The sequence below is a fragment of the Labrus mixtus genome, chromosome 4, assembly GCF_963584025.1.
Source record: "Labrus mixtus chromosome 4, fLabMix1.1, whole genome shotgun sequence".
Lineage (NCBI taxonomy): Eukaryota > Metazoa > Chordata > Actinopteri > Labriformes > Labridae > Labrus > Labrus mixtus.
Genome location: NC_083615.1, coordinates 29,805,392 through 29,828,622, shown reverse-complemented (window position 1 = coordinate 29,828,622; position 23,231 = coordinate 29,805,392). Strand labels below are relative to the sequence as shown.

General features: G+C 40.6%; 2 protein-coding genes across 3 annotated transcripts in view; both read right to left on the bottom strand.

Annotated features, from left to right (window-relative positions):
- The window catches only part of LOC132973504 (ovochymase-2), a 14,433-nt gene extending 8,257 nt beyond the window's left edge, over window positions 1-6,176 (bottom strand). Inside the window, exons 1-10 of the mRNA XM_061036993.1 lie at window positions 6,162-6,176; window positions 5,284-5,381; window positions 4,955-5,131; window positions 4,768-4,853; window positions 4,505-4,683; window positions 3,105-3,316; window positions 2,261-2,434; window positions 1,911-2,070; window positions 706-1,036; window positions 94-237 (exon numbers count right to left, since the gene is read on the bottom strand). Of these exons, the coding sequence (XP_060892976.1) occupies window positions 94-237; window positions 706-1,036; window positions 1,911-2,070; window positions 2,261-2,434; window positions 3,105-3,316; window positions 4,505-4,683; window positions 4,768-4,853; window positions 4,955-5,131; window positions 5,284-5,381; window positions 6,162-6,176 (1,576 nt within the window). The remainder of the gene's footprint in view (window positions 1-93; window positions 238-705; window positions 1,037-1,910; window positions 2,071-2,260; window positions 2,435-3,104; window positions 3,317-4,504; window positions 4,684-4,767; window positions 4,854-4,954; window positions 5,132-5,283; window positions 5,382-6,161) is intronic.
- Window positions 6,177-10,272: 4,096 nt separating this feature from the next.
- Window positions 10,273-23,231, bottom strand: part of far1 (fatty acyl CoA reductase 1) — a 30,078-nt gene continuing 17,119 nt past the window's right edge. For both annotated transcript variants that reach the window (XM_061036815.1, XM_061036816.1), the window contains exons 6-13: window positions 22,342-22,519; window positions 21,820-21,864; window positions 20,641-20,768; window positions 20,198-20,265; window positions 19,124-19,295; window positions 16,247-16,376; window positions 14,861-14,988; window positions 10,273-14,293 (exon numbers count right to left, since the gene is read on the bottom strand). In XM_061036815.1, the coding sequence (XP_060892798.1) occupies window positions 14,134-14,293; window positions 14,861-14,988; window positions 16,247-16,376; window positions 19,124-19,295; window positions 20,198-20,265; window positions 20,641-20,768; window positions 21,820-21,864; window positions 22,342-22,519 (1,009 nt within the window). In that variant the 3' untranslated portion in view covers window positions 10,273-14,133. The remainder of the gene's footprint in view (window positions 14,294-14,860; window positions 14,989-16,246; window positions 16,377-19,123; window positions 19,296-20,197; window positions 20,266-20,640; window positions 20,769-21,819; window positions 21,865-22,341; window positions 22,520-23,231) is intronic.

Genomic DNA, 23,231 nt, shown 5'->3' with positions numbered 1-23,231 from the left:
TTTTGGCCTGATGTACTGAACTGCACATGATGTATAACTCTGAATTACATGAAGAGACTATGTGTCATTGTCATGTGTGTGTGTGCCTCTCACCTGGATCAGAGTGTCCCTGGACAGCACGATGCCTAATGACAAAGCCACCTCCTGCCTGGTTAATGTCTGAGGAAAAGAGGAGTGTTGCATTCTGGGAGTTATTCAGGAGCACTGGGCCAGGTAGAACACTTCCACAGAAAATCCCTTTAAAAAACAGAGACAATTTGTTTTTCTTTTTAGAGATTGTTTTCATCTTACTTTTATTTGTACAGTAACTGAACAAAGACAGGATATACTGGGAGGAGACAGTTGGGATAATATACAGGAGGCCCTGTTTTGTACCCTCAGAAGAGAAGATGAGAAGAGGTCCTTTCATCAAGTTTTTTACTGGGGCAAGGAATGTTGAACAATGTGGTTTTAGTGGGAATTATGACAGAATGAATGCTCATTACAGGAGCTTTTAGCTGGTTATGAAACATGCTAATACAGATGTCTCTTTATGAACTACAAAAACAAACCAGAGCGTCAGTTAGAAGAGAGTCAGAGTTCAGGGGTGGAATTGATCAGGTGGATGACTGGGAGCAGGTCCAGAGGGCAGCCAGGGGACCGATGAGACCGGTAGAGCAGGTTGGGATGGTGGCTATGAGGCTCAGGAACAGGTGTGAATAGGACCATAGATGGGGGACCAGAAGCAGGGGTCGACATGATTGCCGATGGAGAACCGAGAGCAGGGTTTGGCCGGACCCGGAGTAGGTTGGGCTGCCAAAGGAGAACCAGGAGTTAGCTGGACCATGGAGGAGAGACCAATAGTTAGCCTAGCTTCCAGGGGGAATCTGTGATGGAATCGCCATTCTGGAACTATAGCCCAGCATTGCTCTGCAGGAAGGGGCCGGGGGTGCTCAACCAGAACAGTGGGGCTGGAGGCACATAGTGGGAACAGGGGGCAGACTGGGTTTTTCTGAAACTGGGGCACTGAGATCTGGGAGGCCAAGGCTCTTGGGCACTGGGAGGTTGAGAGACTGGGGAGCTTTGAGGATGGATCTCTGGTTCGATGGAACTCAAAAGTGGAACTCAAAAGGTTCATCATCAATTGAATTGCCTTCTGGATCCTTATTCGTCAGTTCGTGGAGTGTAAAAAACAAGGAAACAGGACTGAACAAAAAATGATTTATTTTAACTAACAGAGCAAAACTGCAAAATCCAACAAAAAGTCCACTGATGTGAGAAAACATATGGAGCCACAAGCAAAATCCACAAACAAGGAGAGTTCACAGGGAATAAATACATACATTAAGTCGGAAAGGTTAGACAATGAACTGACATCATGAGTGAAGGTATACAGAAACTTATTAGGCAGGGACTCGGCCACTGCAGGTGTGAGGAACAAGACACAGGTGAAACTAAAAGTGGGGAAACACCCAAATGTAGAAAGTAAAACACAGAGGAACAGAACTACAAAATAAAACAGGAAACATTAAAAACTCAACCCAGTCATATGCACATAAGGAAAACAGGAACACAAGGATAAAAAGACAAGAATAAAACAGGAAACAAATCTGAACCATGGAATAAACAACAACACAAAGCTAAACCCGATTAATTTATGACATGGGCAATTAGAATGTATTTGGGCCCAACACTAAATTCACCACTAATGCAATTTTTTATTTTTATTTTAAAATTCTGTTCATGCAGAGTAAAACCAAACACAAGGTGAAAAACAAGAAAACTTGGTCGATGCACTTCACATTGGACAGAGCCAGGCCAGATAATTTCCTACACTTTAAATCTGCTAAACCAGGTTAATCATGCCCTCCCCCCTTTATGTGTGTGTGTGTGTGTGTGTGTGTGTGTGTGTGTGTGTGTGTGTGTGTGTGTGTGTGTGTGTGTGTTTTAAACTCACCAACAGGTCGATGGGTCCCAACTGAAACAGTGAGCCGATCATAGCGACAGTGAGTGTCATTCTCCAGATCTAAATAATCAAACTCCAATAGAAGACTATGACCTGGAAGCCCACTGATGCTCCACACACACAGCCTGAGGATACACACAGACACGATCTCTGTAACACAGTGATTTATTGTTTCATTCATTTTCCTTCTCTACCTGCATGCAACCCAGAGCTAACGTTTGTAGTCGTGTAAACAGTTTATTGGGGTGAAATTAAGTCACGGTTTAAACCAATAGCTATCAAAGCCCCTCTCTCCGGCCCTCGGTGTCAACTCACTGGTTGTTGTCATAGTGATTACCAAGTAAGGTGGGGTTTCTGATTACACCCTGGCTGTCAATAACAGGCCCATCCCTCACACTGCAAGGATCTGTAACACACACACACACACACACACACACACACACACACACACACACACACACACACACACACACACACACACACAAAATACTGAGAACATCAGAAAGCATTCCGAAATCTTTAAGAATAAGAGATGCTACGACTCACTTGATGTTGAAGTTGTTCCTGACTGTTGCCCATCAGCTAAAGCAAAAAAGCAAAGTACAAAGAAAAAAAGAACCTGTATCAGAAAAAGCCAATCCCAATATTATACCATTGCTAAAATCAGATTTTATATCAATTTATGAATATGACCTGGAATATTTATTTACCTTATCCATACACCCATTACACCCATTATCAATCTAATATCAAAGACTAATCAGATGAGAACATGTTAGACTTTATTGCATCTAAAGAAAGTTAAATTGGGAGATGAAAAACATAAACAATTCTAAAATTAGAGGGCATTACGACATCTGTCGTTTAAAACACCATTCCAAACAAATGATAATGTTTCCACTGCAGGCGTAAACTGTCTTGTCTATGTGTTGCAGGTCAACAGACACAATACAGCCCACCCGTCTTATTCTGAAGGGTCATATGAAGCCATTTGACACCAAAAAGTAACTCAATAATACAAATAAATAGAGTCACCATGGGCACGTAAGAGTAAAAAAAATGGTCAAACAATCACAATTTTTGATGTGCTAATGAAGGGTCAATATTGTGATTTCTGAGGGAGGATCAGCCTGAGTAGAACAAATCTGAAAAAATGTACAGTATCTCACCCTCTCTCAGTTTGTGCTTAATCCAGGGCAGCAGCAGCCTGACATCAGTGAAAACCCCTGGAGATCCTCTTCTTGAAGGTGGGCGGCTGCTGTTGTTTTCCCAGCTCCGACCACATTCTTTCCCCCAGGAAGTCACACCCAGCACTATCCAGTGACTGCTGCCTGAACTTTTCGGACATACCAGAGGACCCCCGGAGTCTCCCTGGAGAGAGGATGAATAACAGAATGTAGGAGCGAAACAAATTATTGTTTACAGGAGCGTGTAGAGTGGGGGCAAAACCAGGCTTTATGCAGGAGTGGCATTAAATTTATGTGCACACATGCACATATGAACTTGGTTTATTTAGGCTATCCTTTATTCTCCACAAATCACTTCTAATTTTAAGTAACACAAGAGAACAGCAACATATAAATCTTCTTAGATTCCTTATTCTCAAAATAAAGATTTATACCTAAAGTCAAAGTTAAATACTAAAACTCCAGCACACTATCTAACTTCAAAATATATTTTTGGCAATGTTAGGGTAAAGAAAGATTGTTAATTAGTTCATAGGGGTGGCTGTGGCTCAGTGGTAGAGTCAGTTGTATCTCAACCGGGGTTTGATCCCCAACTTCTCCATGTGCCCTTGGGCAAGACACTTAACTCCAAGTTGATTCCGCTGTATCGTCAGCAGAGTGGGAATGAGTATGAACGGGAGTAGCTAATAGTGATGGATTATTTATAGCAGCATCTACCATCAGTGTGAACCTAGCTGCTCTGTTCTGTGTTATTGATGGCCTGAATGTTTTTATACTGTTTTATATGGAGAGCCTACGGCAAATTTCCACCTCTAGTGGACAATAAAGATTTATTCTATTCTATCAGTGAGTGTCTGGGTGTAAATGGGTAGGTGTGACCTGGGGTATAAAATTGTTTGGAGTAGTCAGAAGACTAGAGTCCATTTAACCATATACCACTGGAAGTTAGAAAGTAGGCAGGAGTTTTCATACAAATTTTCATGAACTTGTTCTTTTCTTACACATCTGTCTTCTGAAATAGATTGGAAAACTATTTCTTTAAAGTTTGAAGTACAAAAGAAAATATGCAACATGAAGAGAAAACTATCAGCAGTCTGTTGAAACATAGCCCAAATAGTTAATTTTAACTGAAGTCCTTCATCTAGCCAGTTGTAATTTGGAATTTTGGGATGGCACCAGGGGTTACCAATCTGATTTCAAGGGGGGCCCATGCCACCCCTTGCTACCCCTCTGATCCCACCCCTGTTTGTTTGTATATTTTAAATAAACATATATGTTTCCATGTACAGTATTAGTTAAACATGACTGCTTTTAGAAGCTCTGGTAGAATTGGGCTGTGAATGTTGATGACAGTCCTTTTATCTGTTTTTACCTGGCAGGTGTCTCTCCCTCCTCTCTCCGACCCCGCACACAGAACTGTCATGGCTGGCAGAGGCCAAGCTGGTCTCTGGATAAGAATTGAACTTTTGACAGTCTGAAGGATAAATCTACATTTTGCTGGATCCACCACGTCTAACTGGACTTCCCTCAGCACAGCAGAAGGACGTCCCTCTAGGTAAACAGAGAATTGCATATAAGAAAAAAAAACTCATGTCTGCTTTAACAATTTTTGTTGGGAGTGAGAGAACTACTCACTCTCCCTCATCCTTCCCCATCCACCTACAATGCATGAGGTGGGTGCAGTGCTGTCATCAGGCAAAGGCAGACATATTGGCTGGACACTGGCTACAGTTGGGGGAAAATCAGTCATCAGTGACTAACAAGCAAAAACTTTTTTTCAGTGATTCAGTAACTATAGCCAACTATTCATCTACACGGAAACCTGCCCAGTTGAATGGGTTGGTCCAGCTTGATTAGAGCTATGTCATAGGTCATAGGCAAAGCATGATGGTACTTCTCATGGACTGAAACAGACTTGATGAGAAAGACCTGCTCCTCTTCATCTCCTACTCTCTGGTCAAACTCTCCCACCACCACTCTCACACCACTGAGGAACCCTCTACACAGAACAGAAAAGTACAAATGATAGCATACTTCATTTTGGTATTATTTATATAAAAAACATACAACGACAGAAGCACAGGCATTTGTGGCATGAAGTGAAACAGCAGCTTTACAGAGAAATGAATAGGACACATAAAAGAACCTTACTTTGACAGAGTTGCAAAGCAGTGTGCTGCGGTCATTATCCAACGATCAGTCAGGATGGCCCCTCCACAGAAATGAGAGCCCCTGTATTTCAGGGAAACCTAAATCAAGATACCACAGCTTGAGAGAAATTAAACATCACCCTGCATGATGTCAGCAAGTGTGCAGATTTATAGCATCAATCAATTCAATCAATTTTTATTTGTATAAGTGTTTTAAGTGTTATCTGGAGACACTTTACAAAAAGCAGGTAAAAGACCTTACTCTTTGTTATGTTACAAAAAGCAGGTGAAACTTACTTCACGTCTCCATATCTGTAATCTCTTTCTTTCTGGCACTAAGCCTATTCAAAGCTCATGACTGTTGGTGAGGGTTTGCATGCAGATTGAGTAGTAATTCTTTGGCTCTGATTTCGAGCCTTTTGAAAGCTCAGTGCAACACCTGAAAAACTTGCAATACTGCTGACACCTCACAACTCTGCACTTTCTCAGCCCATCCTGTCTTGGCTGTTAACCAATGAAACTGGTTCTACTGGAGGTCTCTGCCTGTCACTGTTGCCTGCTATGGCTAATTGGCTACATTGGAGAGGGTCATTTATTACATGCTAGTTGAGATTTGTATGGTTCCTAATTTATGAAACTCACTTGAAGATTGACAAGGAAAGATGGATTTATTTATTTATTTGTATGCAAACCTAAGACATAACCTTGTTTTGATGACTTTCTGCACCTGGTAAAACTGCTAAACATGAGACAACGACGACAGTAATAACAACACAGCTGAACATTAAGTAACAATCTGTTATGAATATCAAGAGGGATGTACACTCTGCTTCATGCTCATTCACCCTCTATTTTTCTCATATTAGCTACATCTGTCACCGTCCTCTTCCTCATAGCCGTTGCATTAAACAGTACAGAGACGGGCTAACTGGCTGCTTTTTAAAACTCTAGGCTGGTATGTGAACTAGTCCCAAAGGGAGCAGTCCCCCTCCTTCAGCTATCAGAGTCCTTTGCCTCAGATTAGACGTGCTAACCCTCATCCTCATGGCTTGGCAGACTCTAAAAAGGCTTTTATTCATACTGGAGGTCACAGTATAAAGAGAAGAAATCTTAAAGCCACCACCATATTGACTCACTTTCCTGTCAATCTCTTAGCCTTGGGCCAAGAATTAAGTCCTCGCCACCACAGAGTTGCATGCAATCACACCTTCCAGGTCAATGTTGATAGTAAGAAGAGCAACTTACATTGCCGTTGCATACAATGCTAGCATGGCTTATATTTTGCTAGGATCTGATTTTAGATCTCCCTGCTCTTTGTTGTTTATCATTTGCTTGTTTTTTATGAATTCTTGGCAATGACAAGAGGCAAGTAATGCCAAATAAATAAAATTGGTATTACATTTAAAAGGAAGTAAATTAATAATAATACAAACTGCAGTTGTAGTAGCAAGGTGGAGAAATACTGTGACATTCACATGTTTTATTTTGAGTACATCATATGACTGTAGAGAGTCATTTGATTCAACAGTAATGGTTCTTTAGCTGATCAACACTTTACTCAACACCCTGCGGCTGAACACCTTTTACTTGTGAACAGGAAATAACAGTTATGGGCAAATGGTGTGGTGAGGTTAGTCTGTGTGAAAAATGATAGCTCACTGACAGCATCAGGGCTCATCAGATAAAGAAAGAAAACATGCAAATGAAATGTCTCTGCATTTAACAGGTAAGTAAAAAAACACCTCACTCAGTGAACTCTAGAAAACACAACAGACTAAAACATTGAAAGATGAGCTGTTGACCAATTACCAGCCATGGATGCGATCCGTAAACGGCCTCAGTCCCTCCAACAACCCTTAAAGGGTGCACCAGTGGGCTCCACAGCAGAGGATTTCCACACTTTGAACCTGACAGACAGGACGATATCTCCACAGGCTGGTCAAATAAATTCCATCGGGCATGAAGACTATTTAGCTGTTATACAAGAGAGTGTGTTTCTGCCTTTCCTACAAGGCATCCTTCATCACTTACCCTTTTGAGCAGCATTGATGCCAGTGTTTAGCCAGAACCAGAGACAGAGGAGAGCAGCAGAGGGCTTCATCACCAAAGCACACATTATGAATAGGTGCTACTGGGGAGACAAACTGGTTTATAGACCTGGGAGTGTGTGAGGTGACACTCATTAACTAGACAGTAAAAAATCTTGCAGCAGCGTGGTTGGTTTGTTTAAATGTCAAACAGAATGAAAAGCAGTACTACGGAGTAAAAGTGTTGGCACTTTCAAGGTCAACTGTGGTGTGGAGTTTTTTTTTTTGTACTGCAAAGAGACGGGCAAACTGCTTTAAAACATTCAAAGAGGAAAAAAAGTCATAAAATGCTGACAAAAATCCAGGGGAGGGAAGCTGTTTCAGCATGTGTGAAGCCACACATCGCCACATGTAGGTACATATAGAGAAGAAGCAAAGCAAAGAAACAAAATGGAGCAGCTAATCACCTTCTCTGGGCCTTTTTCTTTGAGGACAAGGCTTGCAAAAAAAGAAAAAAAAGCTAGCTACTTCTAACTACTCACCAGACACTACAGCTGAGTGCCTAAATAAACATGTTATAGCTGGAAACAGAGTCATGTTTGCTATAGAGTAGCAAGAATGGACAGCTATGCATACAAAACTGAGTATTACCAAAGCACTCACATAAACATCATTAATATATATTTAGTGCAGGCGTTCAGTTAGAGCATGTTGAAATGTGTGTATGTGTGTGTGTGTGTATTCTGCCTCTGGGCTCCAACTCTAAGCCCTGTAAGCCTCTGGTTCCTGTTCATGCAGCCCAGTGGACCAGGCCCCACTGGGTGTGCACGGCTGGTTGTGACTCAGCGCTTGGCATGGTTGCTGGGCCACAGTTGCCATGCAGCTGTTGCCAGGTGTTGTATTGAGTAGCATGAAATACTGAGGGCTCCACTGATGACCCACATACTGAATGAAAACATGAAGAAAGGCAAGCTGTCAACAGATCATCAAGTCAGTGGTCACTGTCTTTTGTCTTGTTATGTTTCTGTCTGAAGCTACACAGGAGGAACGATCACACAAACTCTGATCCCACATCAGACATGAAGTCAGATCAGTGTCAGAGTATTTGTGTCTGGCTTCACTCATGAGCATCCGGGGAGTTATGAGGGCGTTTAATGTCCATGAAATCTTAATGTAAAGCCAGAAGCAACAAGGGAACTGTATCAGTCAAACACTGTTTAAGTCCATTTTCATGAGAGCTGGGCAGAAGCTGAACAGAGCTGTGTCAATATATATGAATTATATATCAAGTAAGTTACTTTCCCAGCAGTAGATCCAAAACATTAAGCCTGTCCCACCCATAAAAGTTAACCCATTAGTTTCCTTTCATCAGTATGAATCACCCCTGCTGTGTTTCTTCCATCTTTGTACATACGTAACATCACGTCTACGTTTACTTATGACATAATAAAATGACTAATATTACAATATTCCTTTTTGAGACTTAAACATAGTCATGCAATGTCCTACACGAGTGTTTGAAGTCATTACACGGCTGATATAGTCTTTGACCAGGAGATGTCCTCCTGATTTAATCCTTCAAATTAGATTGATAATCACTGTTGCTTGTTTCCATGCTGGACTTTATATCCTTGAATAATCAGACAACAAACCATACAATCCTCTCTTGTAATTGAGCCGTGTAAAGTTGCAGATTACGTAGGCCTAGTCCTCCCTTTGGTTTTAGACATTCTATCTGTCTGTGCATCTCTAACCCTGCCATTCATTTTTATCCACCTTTTCTAAAAATGCAATGTAATAAAGCTAAGATGTTATTTGCTGTCATCTAATGATGGATGATGACAAAGTAAGACACTCATTTGATCTTAAAGAGGTTTGATAGTTTAACCTCCTCTCATTGAGAAACAACACCTCCTGTTTGAAACGATATCCAGACGCAATCTCCAGGGGCCAGGTTGCTTAGCAACCAGAGTAATGTCAGGGCAACAGCGGAAACAACAGCATTTACGTGCACCAGTGATCATGTTACTGGATTTGCATAGTCTCATGGAATAAAGTTGTCATAGCTAATACAGCTTATTATTGTTGCACTATGTGCTGGGCCTGGCACAGATGTATTGTGGACCCCGGGTTGCTCCTTTTATACCTAATCATGTTACTAACCTGTTCATTAATTAATTGTTTAGCACCAATACATCAAGTCAAATTCCTTGTATGTGTAAATGTATTGGCAAAAAAACCCTGATTCTGATTCTGCTGAAGAACGGTGAGATTGTCCATCTTTTTTTTAAGTATTTTACAACTTTTCCCATCTTTTTTGCCACTGTACAAACTTTTTTGAAAGGTGTTGGTGTCATGAAATTCAGAAAGAGCTTAGCATTATACAAAACCAATGACATTTCTAAATGTCAACATTTAATATGTTGTCTTTGTGTCATTTCAATAAAATATCAGGTTTCCATTTTTTGAAAATCATAGCATTCAATTAAATTTACAGTTTTTAGGAAATGGAGTTTTACACCTCGAACCACTTCACAAAAAACTTGTGGACTTAAACACAATGTGCAGATCCAGAGCATATTGCGGCAGGGCAATGAAAATATTCCTCTGGACATTAGCTGTCACACCACCACACCAGTTGTTCCTTTAAAATGAAGCTCGAGCCCTCCAGATCAAGTACGGGTCAATCCTTTCACTCATGGAGTCGAGTGTAATCCTGAATGACAGCATTAAATCTTAATGGAGCTGTTCAATAGCTTTCACTTTAGCGGGCTTCCAGATAACTGTGTTCAGCGGAGGACTGATCTGTTATGCACCACAGGAAACAGGTCAGCTGAACAGATTGAGACTAATGGTTCGTTCGTTCCCTGACAATCATTCTGTCACCCTCTGGTTCAATCCAACAGATGGACGATTCTTCTTCTCTTATGGACGTATGAGACATGAAACATCTAAATCAGGAAGAGGATTAAACAGTTTATTCACACTTTTTGGTGTACAAACTCAAGGCACTCTTTGAATTATTGTTTTTCTGTTACAACTCCTTTCCTCCTTCTGACAGTGACCACAGTGACCTGTGCTTATCCCCCCCCCCCCCCCCCGCTCAAAGTATTAGTGATGTAAAAAAAACAAAATACAAACAAAAAAATAAGTCAGCTCAAAAAACACAAACATAAAAAAACACAGTATATGAACACCACAAAAAACAACATGGACACTGTAACAAGTCTGAAAGCCATCAGAAGCTCAGAGGAAACCTTGGACCAGCTTAAGCATAGGAAGCCATGTTGTTTTAACGATGTCAAAAGAAGCTTAACTGTTGAGCCATTAAAAACCACAAAAGTCGATACAGCAAGAGTTAAAACCACCACTTCCCCTTTGGTGTAAGTGATCGATACACAGGCCGTTTAATCTGAAACAAACAGACGGGTTTGTTTCTTCATGATAACAACAGTGCATCAATCTTTAAAAATCTATAAACAGAAAGCATTTAGTCCAACAGCTTCAATTCATATATCAATCCCCTCACATTCTCCCAGTATCTATGATCACATCCTGCATCCTCTATGATTGCTTCCTGTTGTTCTCCTGTATTTGCTCGTCATGGTTTCATTTTACCGTCAGTTGAAACGTTTTGGTACGCTCAGAGGAATTTATGCATTTGGATGCAATTTGTTGATGCTGGTTTGCACCAATCTGGATTTAACCTGATAACCTCAAAACCTGATCACAGGTCAGGCCAGTGTTGATCAAATAGGATCTAAACATACTCTCAGTCCAGATATGCAGAATAGCAGAGTTTTGGTATGCATGTTTGAGAGACCTGTTTCCTTATTGATACGGATATAGTTGGACTACATTTAACATGTGCATCATTTTTTTTGTTGTTGCAAAAGTTAGATACGAGTTTTGTAATAAACATCTGCACAAAAAATGCAGGGCTGGAGTGTACCACCAAAAAAAAGACAATCTATTCTTTTCCCATCACAAACAGACCTACTCACTTAAATCCTCATCGGAGTTACAACTGCAAACAGCATTCCAATGTATATTAAAATTACAGGCAATTATAGTAATGTTAAGTTCTTATTCAAGAAGTCAGAGGAGATTCAGGCTGTTTTCTTTTTACATTCAGAGAAAGTAAGTACATCTACATACACTGTAAAAGTCAAACAACTTGTAAGAGTTATATTTAGCGCTCAAGATGCTGCAAGATGCTTATTTTTTTTTTTACACATTTACTTTTTTAAGTATTATTTACAGCAGCTGAAGTTGGTTCAAAGAGCATGTCAATAAAAAAGCAACACAATGTTATTAGCATAAAAATAAACCTGTTTCTGTATATTATGAAGTCTACCTAAATAGAGCTGTACACAAAATGATTAGAAAACATAGATCTGATTGCTCTCTTTTCACATCTTTTTGAATATTGAAAAAAGTTCAGGCACGATTTACACTTGCACACGTCTCTCCAAAACGTTCTTATTCAACCATCTCACATGATCCTTTGGAAAATGGCTCATGCTGTGAGAGTCAAAGAAGACAAAAATCACATTCCTAAGACACTCTCGAAAGTTACATGCAAACAGAACTAAGTATCGGCACACTGTACAGCAACACCCTGCTTTTTTTAAAAACATTGTAGTGTGCTCCGTAAACAGGTAACAGACATGACAATGATTACAAAGTGCACAGGAAAACCCCAGGTATGATAAGCAACGACTTAACATGGTAACAAAGATAAATGAAAAAAATACATTTAATGTGAAATTCATAATTTCTCATGTAACAGACAAAACGTTCACTGCTGACAAGGTGGCAGGAAGCTTAAATGCTGCCCAGCGTTGAAGGCATGGTTCCAAGTTTGTCAACTGAATAGATGCAGAGAATCAAACCACTTGTTGAACTTTTACCATTTCCTATATCATCAGCTACTAAAAAGACAATGTATGTGTGTTAGTGAAAATCAGGAGGGACTTTGAGGCCACATTTTATCATAAATATTTACTTGTCTAAACCATTGGGAACAGACAGCTGAGCCAATGTAAGCATTAAGCCAAACATTAGCAAACATTAGCAAGCAAGCTAACATAACAGAATGCCAGGAAGTGAAGTCCTATCATGTTGTGTAACAGACTCAACAGTGTTATATGTTAAACGTTATAAACTTAGCCAATGAGATATCAAATGTTTACCTTTAAATGTGAACTGAAGCTCATCTGGATTTTTCTACATTTTCTTCTCAGTCTTTACTTAATGATAAGTTGCCTGATTCCCGAGGTTTATATTATTTGCAAAAACAGATTACAGCAGTGCAACATTGAAAGAACATTTAGGCTTCTCAACCCAAGGGTTACATATGAGGAAAAAAAAAGTGAAAACAATTGATGAGGAAGGCAACAGTACTGAGTTTTACAGTACGAACAACATGAGCTCATGAAAAAAAACCTGCATTCTGTATTGCAATAAACAAATAAAAATAAAAAAAGACACCAAAAAGAGCAATCACCAACAGAGTGTTTTCATGTCCTAATACATCTGCCAGTACTAAGAGCATTTCAATTCTCAACCATAAACAGTTAATCCAAATCAGAAATATTGTACCTCTCAACTCCACCTGTCTCATCCTCTTTTTTTGAAACAAAGAGGTATTTCTTTTGGCAAAAACAAGTTCAAGACTGTAACAGGTGAAATTTAAACATAAAAAAGGAACCTGTAGAAGAAGAAGCTTGATTTTTAAAAATCTGCGGAGAATGATTCGTTTGTAGGCACTGGATAAAGCCATTTTATTACAATAAACATTGTGCTTGGTTGCAAAAAAAGATAAGCACTCACTGCAGTTCACTGGGGACATACGAGAGTACACTGTTGATGAGGGTCTAGCAGGTAGAATCAACGACAAATCTTGGTGGGCTTTAGCTGAGTATAAGCCAACCCCAAAACCCTGCATTGATATCTTTCTCCTACAAACGGGCATCTGTGTATAAACATCGTTTGAAATGGCTTTGGTCTTGGGAAAGAGATAGGAGGGGGGGGGGGGGGGGGGGGGGGGGCAAAACAGAGTTAAAAAAAAAAATCTACAGCCAGGTTGTCCCTGAACACGTCATCACTCATCTGCCACCAACAACCTATACAAAACCAGCTCCAATGCCAAACTGAGAGTAGTCTATGCTTTGCCTAGCAAAAGCTACTATCAGATGAAAAACCAAGAGAGATGTGCTTATCATACATTCTTGTTAAGGCGAGAACACACAAACTTCAAGGGATGGAAAAAAAACAAGAAAAATGGCCTTATGTTTTCGGGTAGAAAAATGACTTAATCAGCAGTTGAAGGTAATTGCTGAATGAAAGACAACAAAGGGAAGCTGGGAGTGACTCAAAACCAACTGAGGGTTTTTAAAACGATCCAATGCATAGTTTTGTATTGCAGGCGGCCAGATGAGCGGACAGATCAGACTGAGCAGGTTTGGATGCCATGGAGCTTAAAGACTGCAAGAGTGAAGCTGGTTCCAGAGGGGGACTGGTTTGACTGGAAATGAACAGACTGAGGGCATTTGGTCCAGTGTCTGTAAACAGTCCAAGTGTGTTTGGTATGAACGTTATACACTGAGAGATAGATCCATGCATCTTATGGTCAGGAGAGATAGATCTGAGAAATGAGACACTTAGTCCAGTGTGGACCCCAGGCTGATCCAGTTGTCTGTCTTCATGAGATTAATGGTTCAGTGTCAGGGGAAACATGGGGCAAGAGAACGACAGCCGGGTATCATTTTATGGGCTTTAACTCAGGAAGCTATCATCCACAGGCCCAAGTCCTAGTCTCATTATCTCATGGTGGAGGAAGCTCGGAAGTAGGAGAGGAATTTGAAGCAGAGGCTCACCACAAAGTACCAGATGTTTCTGGCCATCTGTGATCGGGCGATGAAGACACGCCAGATGAGCACCACCAGGACGGTGTTGAAGGTGTAGCGGATGTTCCTCAGCCTAGGAATCAGACCAAAGTAAGATATATCACATACTTCAAAAGGGAGACTCCATTTTTAGGTTCTCTCTCTCTATATAAATCAGATCCCAAATCAAACACTTAAGAACTACTTTGCATTTCAATAGTGTATGGTGATTAATCAACATCAATTTTGCATTTCAGTGATTTCACAACTAAAACATCCCTAGTTGGTTTGTAAATTCTTGTAATGTGACAATCCTACTTTACACAGATGTTAAATGTGCATGATCTCTTATCTACTTTACAGTTGAGTTGTTGAAGCTGAAAGGATTATTGCCACTGTGACGGTAATATCCAACAGAAAGAATAAGCTGAAACACTATCAGGCTGGAAAACAAAGTAACTCCTGGCTAAATGTAGGAAAGATATTCATGTTAATGGATGGATGAATTAAAGTACTTGAGAATCATGCTGAATATCTAAGTGCTAAAATGGGACTGTATGTCTGCAGTCTCCTGGTGACCTAGATGTGTCATGCCTCCTTAGAGAATCACATGAAGTGTTTCAGGTCGGCAGAGCTGCAGTTTTATTCCATAGACTCTTACTTGTTGAGGTGTTTCCGTGCAGCAGGCAGGCCTGAAAGCTCTTCATTGAGGACGTATTTCTTAGTGCCCATACAGTAATTTTCCATGTACTCTGCCCAATGCAGCTGGCGGACATCAAAATTAAACACCTACAGAAATGAAAACAGAGAGACTGTTAACATTAAAGAGCTTTTAGATGTCAAATCTTCAGTGATTGACAGGTTCCACCTCAAACAAGGACATCTGGGATGCCAAGTGTCAGAAGAAATTAGAACACCATTTGGTTATTTAGATGTTGGCAGGGAGATTTGTTTTTTTTTTTCACACTGAAAATACAGGTCAGTTGGCATTAACAAAACAAATGAGTTTTATAAATTAATCCAAGATTGAGGACGACAAAGAAATGCATTTAGAAAAAATATTTAAATGTTGATTTTACTTTTTTTAGTGCTATTAAAATAAAAATAAACTTTAAAATGCTGATCAACAAGTCTACAGCCACTATGGACACTTTGTGAGTCTGTATTGAGGAGAAGCAGCACTGCTTGAGCTAGTTAGTGTTAGCATGCTAATATACACACATTGCCAACTTTAAATGCTAAAAGTTCAGAGAAATATTTAGCAGGTTTAATATCACTTTGAAATGTCATGCTAACAATTATAATCTAAAACAATATCAAAACAGTCGAGCTGAGGCTGATAGAGATGTCATCAGTCTCCCTAAGTGCCAAATAATTGTTGTCCATCAAAGAAGAGCAAAGCTTTGAGAGTTAAAAGCAGATTTGTTAAATACGATGACGGCAGAAACTCTTTAAATACACATTCATCAGAGTGAGACTGTGAAGGATGCAAGGTTAATTCTAGTGATGCATGGTAAATGGACTTGAGCTTGTATAACACTTAGACCACAGGTCACACCTACACATTCACTGATGAGGTTTCTATGTAAAATGACAGCTGTGGCTCAGAGTCTCTTATTGGCTTTTTGACATTAACACCACTGACCGGGCTTTTACTAAAAAGGCAGATAATAACCCCAAAACTATAACAAGAGTGAGTACCTGTAAATGGATTAGTCATGGGACAACCCCTCAGGTTGTGAAAAACGTTAACATTTTATGTCCCAGTTTGAGTCCAGCACGTTCTTTATCAATGCAGATTCCTCCTAAACAAATGTCTCTTTTCACTACAAACTGACGTCAGCAGTGAATGAATGACTCACTCTTTTGTATCCGGCCTACATTAACACATTAACACACTGTAGTAAATCGGCCTGCTGTCTCCATAGAGTGTAAAGGTCTGTGTTGTGTGGTGAGGGGTCAAGAGGGACACACTGAACAATGTGGAGGAAGATAACTTATCCCCCTCCCCATTTTACAAGATCACCATGGTCTGTATCCTCCATACCTTCTTATCCTCGAGGCTCAGCTGGGCCATCAGCATGGAAAGGTTGTCATTGTTCCACACCCAGGAGTGACTGGTGAAATACTCCAGGACCATCATGGCTTTGTGGAGGCGGGTGATGGTCTTCATCATCCTATGATGAATGAGCAGTGAAGGTAACACGGGAGAGGAGGGGAAGGAGCAATGGACCAATAAGAAAAGAGCATTGAGATGAATACAGTTGATGGTAGTGGTAAGGTCACAGACGATTATTGATAAAAAACATAGAAGAGGGGTGATGCAGAAAGAGCAGCAGATAGCAGTTCAGGCAATGTGTCGTGGATAGGGAGAGAGTAACACATGAGAATGAAGAAGGTGAGAGACCAGAGTTCATGAACACCACAGTTAGAGTAACATGAAGTCACAGGTTTTAGAAACAGTCCCCTAAACTTCACATTACATGCCCATCATTGATTTAAATAATAATGTAACTATGGGATGATTTGGGTTTACAGTGCTATGAGTTTTTATTTAGTTCTTACATATCCTAATCTTAAATGATATTTGAATAAGTCAGGGCAGAGTGCCAAACTATTCAACAGTCCAGATCAACATAATGACAAAAAGTCATTCATAGAAATACATTTTGAGAGGTTGTTTTATTCCTCACTTTGGTTAAAGGGGAAGAAGCACCCCTACCTAATGATCTCAAAACAACTCAATGCATGAATTACATTATCATTTATTTTTACATTCAGGAGAGATTTTCAAACTGTCTCATAGCACTGCATCACATTTGGGACTCATTTCTCAGTTTTTGCCAATAAATGATACAAATCAGCCGAGGGCTTACTGGATTTAGTCTGTGTGAAGGCCACGAGGACTGACAACATACTATCAAATGAGCTCATCAACCAAATTAAGGTTAGATGGTTTCAACATTTTGCAATTTGTATGTAACATATCTGCTCATGCCTCAGCAGTCAGAGGGATATGATACTGTCCTCCTGTTAACACAGGTCAATTCAGGTAATATAGTTCTTTTCTTTGTTTGTCGAGATTTAGGGGCTCATCATTACATGGATTACCATCCATGTTGTGGTAGTCAAGATGACTGGTGGAAATGTAAGCAGAGGAAATGTGAGGATCTGAGTCTTCAAACTGCATTTGTTTGCGTTATTCATTTTAGTTTTTAAACATTAAACAAGTTAACATTTTTTAGCAAATGCTTCAATTCACAATAAACGATAAGCCACGCGCATTTTGGAACAATTGCATTGGTTAACACTTTCACTAATCACAGCAGATTGAGATGACTCAGAATCCTTCAGTGAGTGAATGATTCAGAGGGACAAACATGCACATTTCATCAGCGAATAGAGGGAGAGATAGTTACTACTTACACCACAGCTGGTGACAGACCCAATCAGACCAAATTACACCGCTAGAGTTTGAGTAAGCCACAAAGCCAAATTCATTTCAGAGAGGATAACATGGCAAAGTCAGCCCAACTGCATCACATGTAATGTCTGAAATCCCTTTGATTGGCAGTAAAGAGGGAGCACATTAACATGGAGAATCATCTCACATGCATAGAGGTTGTATTCAGTGGGACCTAACCGTCTCCAACTACACACAACTTTTATAAATGACCAAGTAGTCCCATGGTGCCTCAGGGTTTTCCATGACTGGGTGAGACTTCGGGGGGGGGGGGGGGGGGGGGGGGGGGGGAGATGATGAACGGCATGTTCAAATATCAAAAAAGGTGTTAAAAAATAAATAAACGTAAAACAGAACGGAGCTCAAACATGCTCCAGTGGAAGCCAGCAGTCATGACACTATGTCTTTCTAAACAAAGTCCAGTTGGTGCCATGAGGCTAAGCACAAACACAGCAAACAAGTTTTGTTTCTTCAGCCCGGGGCCCTTCTGCATTCCCACTACTCCAGATAGCCAGTCAGTAAAATTAAAACAAACAAATAAAACAAACACACAGAGGGGGGTGGGATTGTGGAAAAGGTTGGAACTGACTGGCACAAGGGAAGGTGCAGGAGAGGGAGGGGGTGGGGGGGGGTGGGGGGGTGGGGGGGGCAGTTGCAACCTTACCAGGGCTTGTGGCCTGACAGCCTGAGATAAGCATCATAGAGCAGTGCGGGGAGCGTGTGGCTCACAGTCGTCCAGTACTGATTAGTAAAGGGGTTGGAGCGCAGATTGACATTAGGCCTTCTGAAGGCCTGCTCTAAGGGATTGGTCTTGAAGGTCATGTTTATACAGTTCTCTGTAGGAGACAAATACACGTAACACAGGACACATAGGACACAGAGGACGAGATGAAGAAGAATCTGCGTTTTCTCCTTCAACTGATGGAGGCCCCATGTAGCTTCGTGCTAGCCTGTCATTAGCTCCTATGACATCTAAAGGGCTGCAGATCTTTAAGTATCTGGATGTTTAGGGGGAAAAAATCAGTTAACTTAAATGACTTTTGGGACAGTGGAGCACATAGCGGAGGTTTTTCACAGGGCCAACACCATGACTGGATTCCAAACAGCATCTTCAGACTGAAGCCCACCTCAGTCCGTTCATCAGCTGGACTGAGATGACTTTAGTGCTGAGACTTTGGAACCCAACTGAGTATACCATCATTGCCAGCAGCAAGATGTAAAGAGTGCAGAACCCACCGGTGACCTCCTGTATGAGCAGGAGAGCCGGGGGTTATACATTCTTCAACTCCCACCAAAAAACTGCACACAAGCATCATGTGACACATTGACGCCACGACGTTAGGCAGCTATACTAAAAAGAAAGAAGTTACAGGACTAAAGCAGCAGGCGTGTGTAAGAGGGGGATTTTGACGTTAGAACAGCAGAGGTGCGGCACGTCTGAATCGGCGATGATGAAGTTACCTGGGCTCTCGTCCAATCAGCCTGAGGTACAGATCATAGAGGAAGGCCGGAGCCTTGTGGCTCACGGCGATCCAGTACTGATTGATAAGGTGATTGGAGGTAAGATTTACATTGGGCCGACGGAAGGCCTGCTCAAGGGGGTTCCTCTTGAATGTGGATATTACATGGTGCTCTAAGAAAGAGAAGGTTGTTCAAAACATCAATCAGCAGATAAAGACATTTCTCTTATGCCTGACTGAAAGCTTTCATCCTCATGTAAGATGGGAAACAAATTGATATCAGTAAATGTATTTTACCCTGTATATATTTTTTTAAAGACAATGCCATCAATTTGTATTTTCTGTAATATAAACCAACAAAAAGAAAAAAAACTATAACAACAACACAGCACCGTACAATTTATGTGAAGTTAATTATACTCTGGACAAACGATTCACCAGTATAGTTTCACATTAGCTGTTGTGGCTGTTTTGATCATGTCACACAATCTTCCTCAGTAGATGGAGTGTCAGAAAAATGAAAACTTTAATTTCTACATTTTTAAACAACTGCTGTTAAATACTGTTACCATTTCAAGGAGAGCGGAGCCTCCGCTTTTTAGTCAACATACTTGCATCCCCAAAAGATGCTGACTCAAGTGATGCAACTTCTTTTTTAAGGTGGTACAAACTCCATCGGCTGAACAAAATTAGATGTGGAATATCAAAACCTGAAGTTGTGTTGTCAAAATTCATTGCAACTACAATGAGATCCATGATTTACTTCCCCCCACCCCCAACATGAGTGAACGTTAATCTTCTATGTGAAGTATAACATGAGGTCATGAAATGTAATTAGTGATCTTTCTGTGTGACATGTCCATAAATGAGCTCTGAACAATGGTTGTTGCTGGGGGGGATTCCCTCCAGCTATAAACCAGGGATCATACTTAACAGGTGAACAAAAGCTTTACGTTGAGGTGTGGCAGGCAGTGGATCAGGTTACAATCAGGATCTGTCATTAGAGACAGAGTCTAAACATGTAAGCTTCTCTTATCTTGAGGCTGTGTTTAGGTAAGACAAAGAGACTTCTTACCAACTTCCCCCCAGTGAAACGGGTTGATCCCACCAGTGGTGCAGTTGTAAACCAGAAGGTTTCTGGGTCTGTAATAATAGGTTAGAGGTCAGAGAAAATATGTTGATTTTCATTTTATTTAAAGGCGATAAAAAAAGTTATACTAGTTAATCAATCAATTGATTTTTATTTGTATAGCGTCAACTCATAAGTGTTATCTCGAGACACTTTACTAAAAGCAGGTAAAAGACCTTACTCATTGTTATGTTACAAAAAGCAGGTAAAAGACCTTACTCATTGTTATGTTACAAAGACCCGGTCTATCCATCATGAGTACTTTAGCAAAGCAGCAAAAGTTACAGTGGTAAGAAAAATAAAAAAAAGTGTCTACTAGTGTGTGTGTGTGTGTGTGTGTGTGTGTGTGTGTGTGTGTGTGTGTGTGTGTACACATGCATTTATCCAACCTGCTGTGTGTCTGTGATCCAGAGTACCACGCTGCTGCCACTGTAGCATTGATGACCACGTCCACAGGCACCAGGTCAGCAACAGCATCATTAGAAGCCCTCATTGTTCGAAGGATCCCCTTTCCAGCCTGGGGTGGGTAAAAGGGCAGCTGTTAAAAGTTTCTGAGACAGGCTCAAGGAAATGACACCTCGATAACTAATATGAATACATTGTGACTCGTCACACATAATTTCAAATGACTGGAGAAATGAAACTGACTGGAATCAGCTTTTAAAAACGTATTTGTAGATGGGGGAAAAGGAAAACTTGTAACTATTGTTTCATTATATTCTTTGATTCTAACTGAACAGCCACATAAGAGCTGCAGATTATGGGGGATGTCGTAGGCTGTAGGAAAGTGTAAGGACCATGTCTGAGGTCAACGCCAGTGAAATACTTAGTGAAAACTTGTGGACTGCTCAGCTTAGCCTGCTGGCTGTTCTGACTCCACAGTTTATGCTGACAACAATGCAACGCCATTTTCTCATCGCTTGCTTATTGCAAAAACATGAGATTACATTTTGCCGGGCAGAAATAGGTCTGACCGCAGCCTGAGGCCCGGAGTGAAGGTATTTTATGTAAACAAGCACGCAGTACTGCTACATGACAACATTAAATAGACCATTAAAAAAAAAATTATTCACCTACTAGGGCAGTGGTTCTCAACTGGTCGAACCTCAGGACCCACCACCAACTCCTTCATGCACATTTCTGAATATGAAAGACTTATTGAAACTATTTATCTCCATGCACACATTCGCGACCAACTGATAATGGCTCTGCGACCTGTGACTTTTTGTGTCCCTTCCTGCCAGTTGAGAGCCACTGCACTTGAGGAATGTTACTCAAACAGAAAACAGGTTTGTTTGGGCTGTCAAAAGATCCCTTACATCATGTTTTACATGTGTAGTAATGAGTCAAAGGAGCATATTTTTAATCTATCATTTAAGGAATCTGGAGCTGCTGTGGGTAAAGTATTGCAGCATCACAGCTATTGAAGAACTTCAGTGGTGCAGAAACCTTTTCTTCTGCAGCTTTATGTAATACATGAATGACAAGAAGAAAGGTACTACTAAAAGCTAAAGCCAAATATGTCATTACTGTCTATAAACCACTTGAAAAGATTCTCTCTCACTTACTGCAATAAATATTCCACTCGGTCCATTGAAGTTATCAATCCAACCCTGGAAGAAAGAACAGAAGAAAATGGAATAAAGCAATGCTGAAATGAAAAGATAAATACAGAAATATGTCCCCTTTCTTTGACACTAAAGCAGCAAAGATCTTTCTTCATCTTTTAGATGTTTCAAGTGAAAGGACTTTTTTTCTCTTTGAATCCTATGATAGATTGAAATTTGTATTATTTCATGGGGAAATGGGATATTTTTAATTTGACTTGGAATATTTCAGTGTAAATTACTTTTTCAGAACAATGGGACCTTTTGTCTGCTCTGATACAAGAAAAGAAAAGTGTATTGTCTCAGATTTCTGAAACCAGTAAGCAACACTCCTGCTCTCCCATTGACAGGCCTAGGAGAAAAGGTGTGCAGAGCGTCGTCACTCCACATTGCTCACATTCCTACTCCCACCACGTTCACTGCACAACTGATCCCAACGCCTCTGTGCTGGCAGCAGCAACACTAACAGCCTGAATCACTCACTGGGAAGGGCTCCTTCCAGCTGGCTCCCACTATGGAAGGTCTGATGATGGCGACATTTAGGTCTCCCGCCTCCTGCTGCACCATGTACTCAGCCAAGGCTTTGGTGTAGGTGTAGGTGTTGGGACGCTCCCCGAGCAGCTTTGGGGTCAGTGCAGACACCAGCTCGTCATCCATCCAGCTGGAAAAAAAAAATAATAATAATAATTTAATTTGCCAATAAGCATGACTGGTAATTTATTTTGCCAGTGTTTAGCTTAAACAAAGTTTGTCAACATTTAGTTTTAAATAGTGCCCTGATAAGATAAGGCAAAACAACAGTCAGATAGCCTCCATGGGGATTACAATTCATCCTCAGCCAGACACAATGTCCGAATCCAAATGTCTACACGATACATCCAAACGTTGTTGAAATATTTAACCATCAGTAAAAAAAAAAACAGGAGGAGATTTCAGTCCATTTAGCGTTCCCAATAACATAAAGCTTTGGACCAAAGTGGTGGACAATTTGTCCCACTGACCACGATGCCTCTCGGATGCCAGGCCACTTGCATGACTAGAATTGAGTGTGTTTTGTAATTTGAAGGTCTGGACTACATGTCTCGACAGTGATTCATTGCACCACTAATTAAAACTGTTGTTAAAACAGTTCTGAAGTAAATATGTGCATCCACACATCTTTTGGAGTATGTTTTTGACAAGAATCATCTCAGCTTGCAGAACAGTTAGGCTCGAGTCCTCTTCTCTTCATTTCCAGTGATTCAGCAGCACGTGACCCATTCTGCTGCTCCGTCTTGTAAACATCAATATGAAACTGAAAGAAACAGGTTCACTGACACACATGCTGCTCATGCAGGTAGTGTGGGCAAGATGTAAGCAAGGAAATTTGTTAA